General features: G+C 40.3%; 1 protein-coding gene across 1 annotated transcript in view; it reads left to right on the forward strand.

Moving 5' to 3' along the window:
• MYO1D (myosin ID) overlaps positions 1-15041 on the forward strand; it is a 273264-nt gene that overhangs the window by 151583 nt on the left and 106640 nt on the right. The window contains exons 17-19 of the mRNA XM_070394306.1: positions 3193-3416; positions 5577-5721; positions 6252-6356. Of these exons, the coding sequence (XP_070250407.1) occupies positions 3193-3416; positions 5577-5721; positions 6252-6356 (474 nt within the window). The remainder of the gene's footprint in view (positions 1-3192; positions 3417-5576; positions 5722-6251; positions 6357-15041) is intronic.

A 15041-nucleotide genomic window follows, 5' to 3' on the forward strand; every position in this document is an offset into this window, starting at 1 on the left:
ATTGTTGACTATTTGATGGGTCTATTAGAGCATTTGGCATTAACCGTAGGTGTCCTATATAATGAAAGGGTAATATACAAATTGACCCTAACGACAGAATGACCAGTCACTATGATGCACACTGGCCACCAGGGGGCAGACGCTCAACGCAGGAGCTGCCCCCCTGGTGGTCAGTGCACTCCCACAGGGGGAGCTCTGCTCAGCCACAAGCTGGGCTGACAGCTGCGAGTGCAGCAGCGGTGACGGGAGCCTCTCCCACCTCCTCGGCAGCGCTAAGGATGTCTGACTGTGGCTTAGGCCCGCTCCCCAGGAGACATCCCCCGAGGGCTCCCAGGCTGTGGGAGGCACAGGCCAGGCTGAGGGACCCCCCTCCCCCAAGTGCATGAAAATTCGTGCACCGGGCCTCTAGTATAGTAAATAAAGCAGACTTTTAAAATAAGGCAGCTGTTAACAACAAGTTAAAACAACTTTCCCTGACATAGTAATGAGAGGGAAGTCTTATTATATAGTGGTGAATCAAATTAATATGGAATATGAATATAGTATTTAAATTGTACTATCTAACAATAATATAAACACTGTCGACTTTAAATTTTTAAATGTAATTATTATGGGGATGATAAAGGAGAGGTTCGAGTGATGGCGAGAGAGCTACATCACCAACTTCTGTAATTTGGGTATGTCTGAAAGGATCAACCAAGAAATAATAGTGTGCGTGATATTAGTAAATACCAGAAGAAGCGGTTAAAGTGGTTTATGTGGAATGGGACTTCGAGGTGGGGTTAGGTGGGCAAGGGGAAGAGCTATTGTCTTTTTTCTGTAGCATTTCTGTATTACTTGATTTTTTCAACTAGACTAAACCAAGAATACAGACGACATTTTAAAGGTTGTAAAAAAAAACAAAAAAACCTATGCCTTAAAAAGCACTTACTTATAAAATGTTTTTTTTCCAAATTGCTAAAGCATCTAACCAAAAACATTTTAATAAGAAGCTCTATAAAACACTTCTTGGAAATTAAATATTTTTTTATATATAGATGTAGCTCCAGGGAGTCTTACTTTCCTTCCTCTTAAAAGAAAGGCAACGAACAGTATGAAACTTTAAAAATGTGTTTTCTTTAAGAAATTGAATCACAGACGTCCACCCTGTAATTGTGTTCTTTTGGTTTTTCAAGATACTAAAGAAGGAACCTTTATTTTAGTGCCTGGGTGGAGGCGTAACAAAGCCATTTGTGGGATGGATTCGGCTACAGAGCAGGGGGCCCTTTTGACTAAAAAGGGTTTCTGTACCAAGGCCACAGAGTGAGTTTCCATTGCCCCATTGTCTATATATTCTGTTTATATGTGAACTCGGGGTTCCTACCACAGATTGCTCCTCATCATGTTTTCCTTCCACATCATGGTTTTCCTGGACCTGTTGGTTCCTCTTTGGGGTCCCCTGATGACCTCCTCGCATGGAGCAAGCAAACAGATCTATTGTGCAGCAGGCTGAAAAGGGAGAACATTGCAAACACATGGTGCCAATTTAGGAGTCTGCACCAAGAGACCCAAGATGACTGAATAAAAGAGGCGTTGCATGAGTTTTTCTGAGAGAAACTGGTGGGCACAGTTGGGGATTTAAGAATAAATGGAACCTGGGGAACCCATACGGTGGGCTTTGAACTAGAGGTTGCAAATCTTGGTCTTCAGAGGCCAGAGACAGGCAGGGAGATGACACCCCCGGCCTGAGAATTGGGGTGGTCACTTAAGAAGCAGCAGTCAATAACTGGAACATGATGGTGGTGTACACAGGAGTTTATTGTCAAAGAAAGCAGTTAGAGTCGTTTGAGCTGTTGCAGTCTGTGGTAGCAGAAAGGAGAAGAAGGGTTTGTGCTAGAAATATTGTGGAAGCAAGACTTGGGGTGGTGGTGGAGAGCATATATAGGGAAAGAGCCATTGATGAAGATTACACCAGCTTTCTCTTTGCTCGAGAGATTGAGAAGTATGGGAACCTAAAAAATATATAAGTATCTCTGCCTGGCTGGTGCGGCTCAGTGGTGAAACATTGACCCATGAACCAGGAGGTCATGGTTCAATTCCCAGTCAGGGCACATTCTCGGGTTGTGGGCTCGATCCCCACTAGGGGATGTGCAGGAGGCAGCTGATCAGTGACTCTCTCTCATCGTTGTTTCTATCCCCGTCTCCCTCTCCCTTCTTCTCTCTGAAATCAATAAAAACATATAAGTATATATATTTCCAACTTCCCCATGCTTGAATAAAGCTGGCATTGAGCCCTGGCCGGGTAACCCAGTTGGTTAGAACATCGTCCCCATATGCCAAGGTTGCGGGTTTGGTCTCCAGTCAGGGCACATACGAGAATCAACCAATGAATGCAGAAATTAGTGGGAGAACCAATTGGTGTGTGTGTGTGTGTCTATATATATACATCTCTCTCTCCCTCCCTCTCTCCCCCGTCTTCTCTCTGTCTAAAAATTAAAAAAATTAAAAAGCTGGCATTGAGACATTTATATATTGTCTGATTTCTGAGCACTGAAAAGATTTTAACAACGATTCATATGGTATTGGTCATCTGTTTTATGTTTTTTTATTTTCTAAATATGTTTTTATTGATTTTGGAGAAGAAGGGAGAGGGAGAAAGAAACATCACTGATGAGAGATACTGGTCATCTGTTTTGCCCTTCCTGCAGGAACACATCTAAATCCTAGGGGGTTTACACAGCACCTGGAGAGGGGCTGCGTATAAGTCAGTTTGTAAATGCAGTGTGGCATTGCCCTAGTGGCCAGCGTACTTAATCTGTGTAAAGCCAGGCTTCATAAGAGAACTACAGATGTTGATGGCTTTTGGTTTTCTGACTCATCTTGTTTCCTTTCAACATTTATCCAACATTATTTGTAGTTTGGCGTTCTTCTGTTCATGCCCATAAAGTTAAAACAGGATTCTGCTTCAAACTCAGCAGGCACTCCAGTGTAGACAGTGCTGGGATGGACAGTTGGACCAGAATGACGGGCCGAACTCCCCACTGCCACCTGTTGGTGGCTGGCAGAATTGACATGCTTTGGCTCTGGCTGATTTGAGTGGCACATGCAAGCTCTCCCGTTGAGTTTATAAGCAGAGGAGCTTCTATGATTTCAAAGTGACCTACTACTCAGGCAGCCAGCAACACTTTTCTTTTTCTTTTCTCTGTCGTGAAGGTGTGGCGGGGCACGCTGGCCCGTATGCGGTACAAGAGGACCAAGGCAGCCCTGACCATCATCAGATACTACCGGCACTACAAGGTGAAGTCCTACATCCACGAGGTGGCCCGGCGCTTCCACGGCGTCAAGACCATGAGAGACCACGGGAAGCACGTGAAGTGGCCAACCCCTCCCAAAGTTCTTCGCCGCTTCGAGGAGGCCCTACAGGCCATTTTTAATAGGTGAGAACTTGTTCGTATGTGCTGCCTCCGTTTATGGCAGCACACTTAATGTGTCATATAAAAATCACAGTTCTTCGACCAGGAGACTGGCTCAGCTATTTGCTGTTCGAATATGTCTCCAATTTTGTAAACTTCGATTTCACAAGGCATCTGTTCCCCTCTCAAAATAGCAGAACTGTCCATTGATTTTTTTTTTCTGTAGCCATATAGACAGCAGCATGCTGCCACCCCTGGATCAAGCCATATTGAAGATGCTATTGGCATGCAGACTCTACTTTCTTCTCGTAGCAAAAAATAGCTATTAAAGTCACCGCAAATAACTCAAACTAGGATTTCTGTCCATCCTTTCTGCACGGTGGTTGTCTGTCCTGCTTACCTTAAATTCACGAGGATTTTAAAATACATGCCACTGCCCAAGTCCCACCTCCAGAAATACCTGTCTAATGGAGCTGGGGCGTGGGGGCCTGATCAGAGGTCCTTTTTAAAGTTTCCCAGGAGATTTTAAATTACAAGGGAGGAAACAACTGTTTTAGAGCACGCAGTATTTTTTAAATAAACAAGCGCCTATGTAAAATTTGATACCTTTCCATCCAGTCTTCATTTTTTTAAACTGCCCTGAATCTGAGTGTTTAGTTATTTATAACTCCTTGCTCCTGATTGTTTGAGCTTATTTGTTGCCAGTGTGCACCAGATACGTTTAGCTTTGTCTTAGGTGCAGCTGCCTAGTCCCATAAGCTAAGCTAATGGTCCTCAAATGCGGTCATTTGGTGGCATAATGGTCCACGTGGAAAACTGAAGTCATTGAGCGATTGGATGTAAATTGGTGGCAGATGTCAGAAGACAAAAAAGTGCATGGGAAGAAAATCTTATATTACATATCTCATTTGCTTTACAAGAAAAAGAATGACTGCTCATAAAAAGAAAAAAATCAAACAGTGCAGATTTATTGAAAGCAAAAGTACCTAAACTCTCAGGTGTAATGCTATCAATGTTAGTTGTAGTCTTGGCAGTCTTTTTAATGCACGGATAAGTGTTTCTTCATGAATTGTATTCTCTGCAACCTGCATTTTTTACATAATAATATAAAACGTAATAAGTGATACATGACTACATGCTCATTTTTTAAAAAGTGAAATAACATAAAAATATATAGGATATAAAGTTGAAATCCTCCACATCTCCTCTTGTCTCTCCCCATTTTATTTCTTTCCCCTGAAATAACCACTCGTTAACAATTAGTTTATATCCTTCTAAATCTTTGTCCTTGCACTTACAAACACACACACGTAAGAGACAGCATGATGTAATGGTTAGGAACACAAACCCTGGAGCCTGGGTTCATATTCTAGCCCTGCCACTGAACAGCTGTGTAACCTTGGGCAAATTCGTTAACCTCTCTGTGCCTCCACTTCCTTATTTGTAAAAGGACAGTAACAATAGAACCTGCTCATAGGGTTGTTGAAAGAATTAGGAGTAAATACGTATATAAAGCATTTGCTCATACTATGAGTGCATATGCATCTAGAGTCACATATAATTTGGAATTTTTCCCCTCTTTTACACAAGCGAGATTATAAGTATGGTTATATGACTTGACTTAGAAATAAGTCTTGAAGACCTGTGCATGACAACAAATAAAGATCTGAGTAATATTTTTAATGGATGCAAAGAATTATTGGTTTCGATTATGTTGCTCTGTGACCTGTACAGTCTTCCTTAGATTTTTGAGGTTTTATGTATGGCCTAGAATTGATTAGTTTTTGTAAAATTTAGTGGCAATATACACTCAGCACCTGCTGTGCCACAGGCACTGACCTAGGTTCCAGGTATATGGTGACAAACAGCCAAGATGCAAACGACGGTCCCAGGCATCTTAGGGCTTGCAGTCAATGAGCATTTTGAAAAGACTGCGCCTGATCAGTTTATTGACTTGTCTCCTCTCTCTCTGAGTGAATGAATTTTGCTAGTTGTATTAATCTAGTCCAAAGGGAAACTTTTTCTGTAAAGAGCCAGATAGTATATATTTTGGAGGCATTTTACTGTTTTTAGGGTAGCATGCAAGCCGTCTGGGTTCATTCTACTTAATGGCAGCTTCTTGTGTTTGAGAATGAATGGTCTTGTGTTTCTGCAGTCGAATACATTGTGTTTATTTACTCGTAGATGGCGAGCATCTCAGCTCATCAAGACCATCCCTGCTTCAGACCTGCCCCAGGTCAGGGCAAAGGTTGCGGCCATGGAGATGCTGAAGGGTCAAAGGGCTGACCTTGGGCTCCAAAGAGCCTGGGAGGGCAACTATCTTGCTTCGGTAAGTGCAGGAGAACTTAAGTGGGTTCACTCCTGCTCCCTTAACATACAAAAAAAAAAGGAGAATTTTTCTCCAAGAATTTATAGAAAAACTGACACCTTCAGAAACTAAATCCTATGAGCAACACTAAACTAAAAGTTTTATTGCTTCCAAGTGTACAACAGGTGATGTTTCCCCCACGTAAAAAAGGGTGTTCTGTCTCCTATCTGTGTGTATTAGGTACACGCTATACCATGGCTTTGACCATTTAAACCTTCCCTTACATAACTCAGCAGCTATTTTTAACTATCACCTTTATATCAGTTATTCCCAAAGCTCTGTTCCATCCCCTCTCAGATCCCTTATTTTAAATTTTTATAGGACTTTTGTTGTTAAAGCAGCCCTTTAGTAGCTTACCACCTGGGATGGGGAGGTAAAAAGTAAGTGTGTGCTACGTCATGAGCTTAGCAATAAAGCCGTGCCCTAAAAGCTCACCTTTTCATCTGAAATGCTAAGGATCATCATTCGATCACACTTCCTGTCTCTTTCAGAAGCCAGATACACCTCAGACCTCAGGCACTTTCGTCCCCGTCGCCAATGAACTGAAACGGAAGGACAAGTACATGAACGTCCTCTTCTCCTGTCACGTCCGTAAGGTAAGGCGATGCTGAGATAGACCTCCTCGGAAGGAAGAGGCTGCTTTCGATGCAGCGCCCTGAGACACGCCTTCTGTGAAACATAGCGATAGGCGCACCGCTGGCTCTGTCCTCAGGAGGCTGTGCCTGTCCGAGGGAGGCATGGTTGGAAGGGCGGGGGAGACTGCAGTGTCCGAGTCAGGCTATCGGCTTCATAAGGGAAGTGGATATTTTTAGCAACCATTCTTCTTAAAACAGGAGAGGGGGCACCTCCTAGAGGTCAAGGATTTGTATTTTACTGAATATCTATCTTTCAAACACATACTAGTCTGCCTGTATTTAATGGTCATTGAGTACTTTTTTATACATGTTTTATTGCTGGGTTGTTGTTTTTTTTTAATTTATTGATTTCAGAGAGGCAGGGAGAGGGAGAAAGAGATAGAAACATCAGTGATGACAGAATCATTGATCAGCTGCCTCCTGCACACCCCCCACTGGGGATTGAGCCCACAACACAGGCATGTGCCTTGCCCAGGAATCGGACCCGTGACCTCCTTGTTCATAGCTCAGTGCTCAACCACTGAGCCACGCCAGGGAGAGGGAGGAAGAATGTAGTTTGGAAAAGTGAGAAGGACATAGTGAGATTCGGAAGGGAGGGGGAAAGATTATGTGCTAGGGATATATTTGCTCACCTGGAGCAGGATATGTGTGGACCGTTATTTACCTGGAGATGAGAGCAGCTGGGCGAGTGGAACAGGTGGAAGTTGGATAGTGGAAGGCAAGGGACATAGTTGGTTTTTTAAAAACATTTGTTTAGAAAAAGAGAGAGAGGAAATTAAAATGACTATAAAAGAACATTTTGTAAAATTATGCAAATAAATTTTAAAATGTTAATTAAGTGGATGGACTTAAGAAAAACATTGCCTAGATTAACCCCAAGAGAGATTTTGTTATAAATACACCAATATTCGCAGGAGGAATTAAGAAAATATCAAAGAGTTACCTCACAACAAAGGTTCAGGTTTAGGTGATTTTAGAGGTCTTTTGTTTCACATTTTCAAAAAATACATAATTACAGTGTTATTCAGATCAAAATAATGAAATGATATTTTTCTATATAAATATGAGAAACTTTAAAATGTTAATAACAACTAGCGTTTGCAAGAGTTTAGAGAAACACTGTTGCTAGGTCATAAAACAAGCCTCAGTACATTTAAAAGGATTAAAATCGTACAAAGTATATTCTCTGACAATAATGGAGTAAAATTAGGAAACAAGAACAGAAATCAATTTAGGGGATGCACAGATAGGTAGAAATTAAGTGACACACTCCTGAGCAACCAGTGGTCAAAAAAGAAATCACAGGAAAATCAGAACATTTGGAAAAGAAGATACAACATAGCAAAACTTATGGGAGGTAGTGAAAGCGTCTTAGAGGGAATTGTAATGCCTATAATAGAAGAGATGACAGATCTCATATCAATAGCCTAATCTTCTACCTTAAGACACTGCTAAAAAAAAAAAAAAAAAAAAAAAAAAAAAAAAAAAAAAGCTAACCCAAAGCAAGCAGGAAAATAAAATAGTAAAGATTAGAGCAGAAATCAATAAAATAGAGAATATAAAAATAATAGGAGATAAAACAACAAAACCAAAAGTTTTGGTTTTGATACATCTTTAGTCGGACTGACCAAATACTATAATAGAAGAAGGAGATTCAACTATTCATGAAGTTTAAAAAAAATAACTGCTAGCGTTGAGACATTCAATTCAATGTAATATAAACTTTTAACAAAATAGGAAGCAGTCGGTTTTGAACTTAGAATGAAATAAATATCACCAAGGAAAGTTTGCTGGTATCTCAGAGTGGCTACCAAAGTCCCGAGTCTAATTCTGAGCTGAATTCAGAACCCCTAGTTTATAAGTATACCTAGGATTGATCAGCCCAAATCAGGAAATGACTTTTGCTAACCAGATTTCATTGACCCGCACAAAAAAAGTATAAGCCCTAATGCCAGTTAGTGAATTTAACCAAGGAATGTACCATTCCAGCCATTTCCGCGAGTCCTCATTTCTACTATATCGGATACTTCCTCTCTAGAATCATGGTAGCTATGAAGTCACATTAGTAATCAGGACAAGTGATCAAAGACCGTTAGGTGGTGTTGACAGTCATCCTCTACTCTGGAAAAGCCTGGTGCCTCTGATTCTTTCTCTCCAGGAGTGACAATGGGATGTCTAATGGCATGTCTCTTCCTGGCTCCTCCTGGATAAAAACTGAAAAATTCTTAGCCATGCTCCTGTAATTTTTCAATGTATTTTTATTGATTTCAGAGAGGAAGGGAGAGGGAGAGAGAGAGAAACATCAATGATGAGAGAGAATCATTGATCAGCTGCCTCCTGCACACGCCACACTGGGGATCGAGTCTGCAACCTGGGTAAATGCCCTGACCGGAATCAAACCGTGATCTCCTGGTTCATAGGTCAACGCTCAACCACTGAGCCAGGCTCCTGTATTTCTAAGTTCAATGCAGAATAATATTTCTTCATACTATAGATTAGATTATGTCCTCTTTAGAATCTTTTTAATCCCAAAGACGTACCAAGATGAACTTGACTTGATTTCAGTAAAGCCCTCTTCTTTATGCCTTGACTTTTTTATGAAGCAGCCACTTTGTATTAACTACCATCATAAACTGTCCTTTAAAGTGGGAGACTTCTGCAGATAGCTGCTCTCACTCTCATAATAAGTCTGACTCTCCAGGGAATCTTTCTCTCTGGCCCCCTGTGGTGCTGACTAAACCTGTAAACAGATCCTTAGAAGTGTTTAGGCAAAAGCAAGATGACAGGGATTTTTTTCTTTAGTTGAGGATTTTAGTTTGGGTAAAAGAAGAAATAAGATGAGATCTTATCTAATATTGAGCCTGCAATCCAGTTTTTCTATTACTTTATGGATTTACGTGGAAGAAAATTAGTGTTCCTATGCCATAATTATTTCAATTTAGTTTGAATTTACAGATTTACATATGTATAGAACAAGTTTTTCTTGCCCGGCTGGTGTGGGTCAGTGGTTGAGTGTCAGCCCATGAACCAGGAGGTCAAGGTTCCATTCCGGTCAGGGTACAAGCCTGGGTTGTGGGCTCGATCCCCAATAGGAGGCGTACAGGAGGCAACCGACCATGTTTCTCTCTCATTGATGTTTCTACCTCTCTATCCTTCTCCCTTCCTCTCTCTAAAATCAATAAAAATATTTTTTAAGTTTTTCTTTCCATTTTGATTTAGCTGAGTTATACCACTAAAAGCTCTCACTGAGTTGCATGACATCCCTCCCACTCGATCCATGTTTTAAGGACGATTTGAGTTGCTAAGACAGAAGGTAAAGATTTATGACCTGTTCACTTTAGGAATTACATTTTTACATTAAAAAAAGAATGTAATATTTCTAAACATTGTCAGTAAAATTGCTGCTTTGAGGTTTTTGTTTGTCAGTTTCCAGATTAATTCATGGACATAGCGTAGAAAGGACAATACTCTCCACTTGACCACTGTGGCCTATTGTTTGTGACTCTTGCATACCTTATGAAATTATGCAAAAGCATCTTTTCATACTTTTTTGTAACACTCATATTTTTCAATACGCGTTCGCAAAAGATGAGGAACACTACTTTGGCTAATTATTTAGATTTTGTCTTTGATGTTCTCTTGTCTCCGTATTCTAAGATGGCTACAAATGATGAGTGTTCTCCAACATGGGTTTCTGCTGAATCTGAGTGTGTTTTTAGAAAGGACCCCAAGTTTAATGTTGAACATGCTCTCTGTGTGCAGCATTCTCGGAGCCTTGAATGGACTCGTGGGTTATGAGCATCCCAGGGAAGGATGTGGTTTGCATTGTTCCTCAATCCAGCTTGACTTGGACCCCTTTCTTGCAGAAAGCATCACACGAGGCTAGTGTTGTGCAAAACAACCTAGAAGAGGCTGATGTCCCCGCTCTGCTGTCTCTCGTTTCAAGTCTCTGACGAGGGCCAATTCGCTTTCATGGCAAACACTGTTGCCGTGTGCAGTGAATAAGCACCACAAAGAGTAGTTACTATTTCACCACATACACTCTATTTTACTATTTTTTAAAATATGTTTTTATTGATTTCAGAGAGGAAGGGAGAAGGAGAGAGAAATAGAAACATCGTGATGAGAGGATCACTCATCAGCTGGCTCCTACACGCCCCACACTGGGGATCGAGCCTGACTGGGAATCAAACCGTGACCTCTGGGTTCATAGGTCAGTGCATAACCACTGAGACACACCAGCTGGGCTCTATTTTACTATTTATTGCTCTTCATTTTTGTCAAGACTAAAAAATATACTTTGGTTATAAGGATATGTTTAGAGAATTGACTGATAACTAAAGCTATGAGGCGAAAGGGAGAAGACTGAATAAAATTCAAACTGAAACTTGAATTTTAGTTTGCTATCTTTTACCTATGGCAATATATCTCCTGTGTCCCATCCACCTGTCGTAATTTACTCAGGTGTGTATCCTACCAACGCTGTCGATGTTTTCAAATGAATCTCTTAACTTCTTTGTTGTATCTTAAAAATAAGATCTTGGAATCAGAGATGGAGGGTTATATATCACAACTGTGCCTTCTGTTCTAGTTAGTGGAGGGTTTTTAGTGGCCTTTTTTGTTGTTTTGTTTTGCTTTGCTTTTCCTCCTAATCACTGAGAAACATGGCCTTGTAATTCCTCAGAATTTTTTTTTGAAATTAAAATTTTTTTAAATTTATTGATATTAGAGAGAGAGAAAGGTGGAGAGAGATTTGTTGTTCCAGTTATTTATGCATTCACTGCTTTATTCTTGTATGTGCCCTGACAGGGGATCGAACCTGCAACCTTAGTGTATCCAGACAACGCTCTGACCAACTGAGCTACCCAGCCAGGGTGTTCCTCAGAAATTTTTAGTGTTCAATACCTTGATTTAAATATTACCCAAATCTAAAATTAAAACCTGCTGGTTTTATACAGTGTCCCTTCATTAGTCTGTTAGTAAAAGATGTGCCTACAAATGTGAGCATTTCTGACTCGCTAGTAAATTAGCGCTCTACAGAATCGCACACGTGTACATTTCCTCCCAATCCCATTATCTAATTTTATTTTCTTTATACAGTGTATGAAATTATTTTCAACTTACAACCTTCTTATCTGTCTCATCTCCATCTGTTGTACTAATCTCAGATTTGTACCATAACCAAGGGCTTTCTGTCATTCCTTTGTATATCATCAGCAACTTATAAGTACTTGAAAATGCACACTGTAAATTTGGGGGAAGAAAAAAATCTATCAAATCACTTAATTCAAGTAAATATTTACCAGTATAATTTTTTAAAGTTAATAGGTGTTGTATACTGGATTAACAAATGTAGAAAAATTAATTCAGTTCCAGTCTCACAACAAAATTGTGAGTCTAAAGATTTTTTAAGGGTAGCTATTATCAAGTAATGCTCACGGCAAACACAGGCACAGATCCATTTCTGTAGGCACATCTCACTCAGGACAGTCCGTCTGGCTGCCAGCACTCTGTGTGCATGGCCTTGTCGTGATGGCCGGCCGTGGAACTTAAGACTCTGATGGCATTTGTGGAATATAATGAACAACATAAACTGATGAACAAAAATAGATCCAGAGACATAGAGGTATCGACCAGACTGTCAAACCTCAGAGGAAAGGCAGGGGAGGGTGGGAGGAGGGGGAGGGTAAGAGATCAAAGGACTTGTATACATGCATATAAGCATAACCAATGGACACAGACAGTAGGGGGACGAGAGCATGTGCTGAGGGGTGGGAGCGTCTGGGGAGAGGTCAATGGGAGGAAAAGGAGGCATATGTAATACTTTAATCAATAAAAAATTTAAATTTAAAGAAAAGACTCTGACGGGAAAAATTAAACTCATTGGGAAAAAAAACTCTTTATGAGAAATGACAATATACAAATAAATCTCAACCATTCCAGCCAGGAGAATGAATAATTTCAAATCAGCGATCTGTGTGCTTCCATAGTGCCTGCAGCATTAGAGAGCTTTTTATTAAAGAGGTGGCTTACCCATAAAGGGCACGCAGCCCCAGGTACATAAAAGCAAGCCTCCCACAGTTCCTTTTTCAGTGCAGAAGTCACGGTTTTCCAGGACCAAACTGGGCAATGGGGATTACGCTATTGAGCACCTGTGCTTTTATTTGTACTTGGGGATTTTGTTCTTACGTTATGCAGCCTCCCACGTGCTGCAGCCTCTCCCCCTGTTTTCCCGTCTGACGGTTCCCATATCAACACCCATTGGCCCATGTGGGGAAGGAGAGTTCTTGAAATTATCCTGTGGGATTTAAAGCAGCGGTTGCCAACTTTCGGACCTCACGGACCACCGATTGTTGACCGTTGATTTAAAGGACTCTCATAACCAACGGATGAGAAGGGATGTAGTATTACTCTGTAGGTTGCCCATTTCTCTGTTGGGGGCTGGGAAGTACAAGACAAAAGGCACCATAAGATCATGACCCGCAAGGAGCTAACTTACTGTTGATGAAATAAGAAGGCAGTAAATAAAAATCTGTCATGGATAGTTGGGATTCTACGTTGGTTTGGTTTTGTCTTTGTATTGAGGTAGATAGTTTATATACAGGTAAATACTCATTATCTGAAGTGTACAGGTGAGTGAGTTTGGACTAGTACCTACACCCATGTAAATTTAAACCCTGTCGAGATACAGAGCGTTTCTATCACCCTAAAAAGCTCCTCATGCCCCTTCCCAGCTGTGTCCCACCCCCACCAGAGGCAGCCACTGTTCTCATCTCCTTTACCATGCATCTGTTTTGCTGTTTCTTGACCTTCATTAAAAAAGAAATCATACAGTTTTATGTAAGATTTTTACTTTGTTTTGAAGTGAACTTGTTAGTCTTTTTATAACTATTTTTATGACATCTGTAGCAGTTTTACAAGGAAAGCAGCTTTTTTATATATACTTCCAACTTAAAACCATCTGTATAATCTCTCATATTGACTGAATTCATTAGACCTAGATTAGTGAGTTATAGTCATTCGATTAATTATCTCAAGGTTAATAAGTAACACCAACCTCTTGCCAAACATAGCTTCAACTGTAGGTTTAAAGAAACACGGTGTTCTACACTGCTATTTTAACAAGTTTATTTCTTATAACAAGCATCCATGGTCTAAAAATTACAAGTCAGCTGTCCTTGAAATTATTCAAGCTTTCCAATTATTAAATGAAAGATTTGCGCTTTTAATAGACAGATGTAGAGAATAGTTCGACTTCGTAAGGAGAACCTACAGACTAAGGATGGATGTAACTTGATTGTGTTGGTATTTGGACGTATTGGCCAACCTTCTTTCCTATCTTTCTTGCGGAACAAAGAGTAATGATGGATCCAGTGTTTTACATTAGCAAAAGCACCCACGCCAGTGCTCCTCCTATTCTCAGGTATCCTGCTTTAAAAGAAGAACCTTGTGCCCTTTATATCAATGTTAATTTTTAAATTCCATTCTTGATTCTACTTATATTCTATTTCTCCTACAACTGTGGAAAGAAGTTCAGAAAAAACAGCGATCGCTTTTCACTATAGGAATTGAAAAGGTTTTATAATGGAATGAAAACTTAAGCAAAATCTTGAAATACACATAGATAAAAAGAAAAAGGAAGGAGGAAATCAGAAACAGAGAGAGAGAACATAACATCACACAGGAGCAGAAGAAATGAATAAGTGGAATAATGGCGATAGGGAAGCTTGGAAGTCGGTAAAAGAATCATAGAATCTGAAGAAAGGGGGCCTTAGGAATTCCTAGATTTCCTATTGCAGCACAAACCCCCTCTCCCACACCCACATCAGATATCCACTGAGCTTCCGCTTGAATCCTACGTGGGGCACGTACTGCCTTCTCATAGGGCCCATTCTTTTTATGGATAGTCATAATGAGGAGACAGTTATTTGTGCTCTAGGCAAGCAGGCACTGTCCCTTTTTGAACATATGTATTTAATGGCATACTGTCATTATACTCTAGGGAATTTAATCTGTGCATTAGGAAAGGGCCAGAATGAGTTGTTTCATATAGGGGTTACCTTTTTCTTTTACAGCTTCATTGAGATATAATTCATACAGCATCCTATGCACCATTTTAAATCACACAATCCAATAGTTATTAGTATATTCACAGTTGGGTCCATTACCACAATCAATTTTTGAACGTTTTTTATTACCCCAAAAAGAAAGCCCACACTCCTTAGCCATCATCCCTCCGAACCTCTCATCTCCCCCAGCCCTATGTAACTACTGATCTACATCCCGTTTCTATCCATTTGCTAAATGGAATTTAGCAAATTCCATTCATATAAATGGAATCATACCGTATGTGGTACTATGTGACTGGCTTACATTACTTAACATGTTTTTAAGGTTCATCCATGTTATAGCATGTATCAGTAGTTCACTTTCTATTGCCAATTTATATTCCATTGTGTGAATATATCACATTTATCCAGTCCAATGTCAGTTGGGTGACATTGGGTTGTCTCTACTTTTTTGGCTATTATGATAAATGCTGCTGTGAATATTCAGGCACAAGTTTTTATGTGATTATATTGTCAATTCCCGTGATATATACCCCTAAGAGTGAAATTTCTGGGTCATACGGTAATTCTCTGTTTA

Source organism: Myotis yumanensis, unplaced genomic scaffold, assembly GCF_028538775.1.
Source record: "Myotis yumanensis isolate MYYU_CA2020_CCGP unplaced genomic scaffold, mMyoYum1.0.hap1 SCAF_16, whole genome shotgun sequence".
NCBI classification, from domain to species: domain Eukaryota; kingdom Metazoa; phylum Chordata; class Mammalia; order Chiroptera; family Vespertilionidae; genus Myotis; species Myotis yumanensis.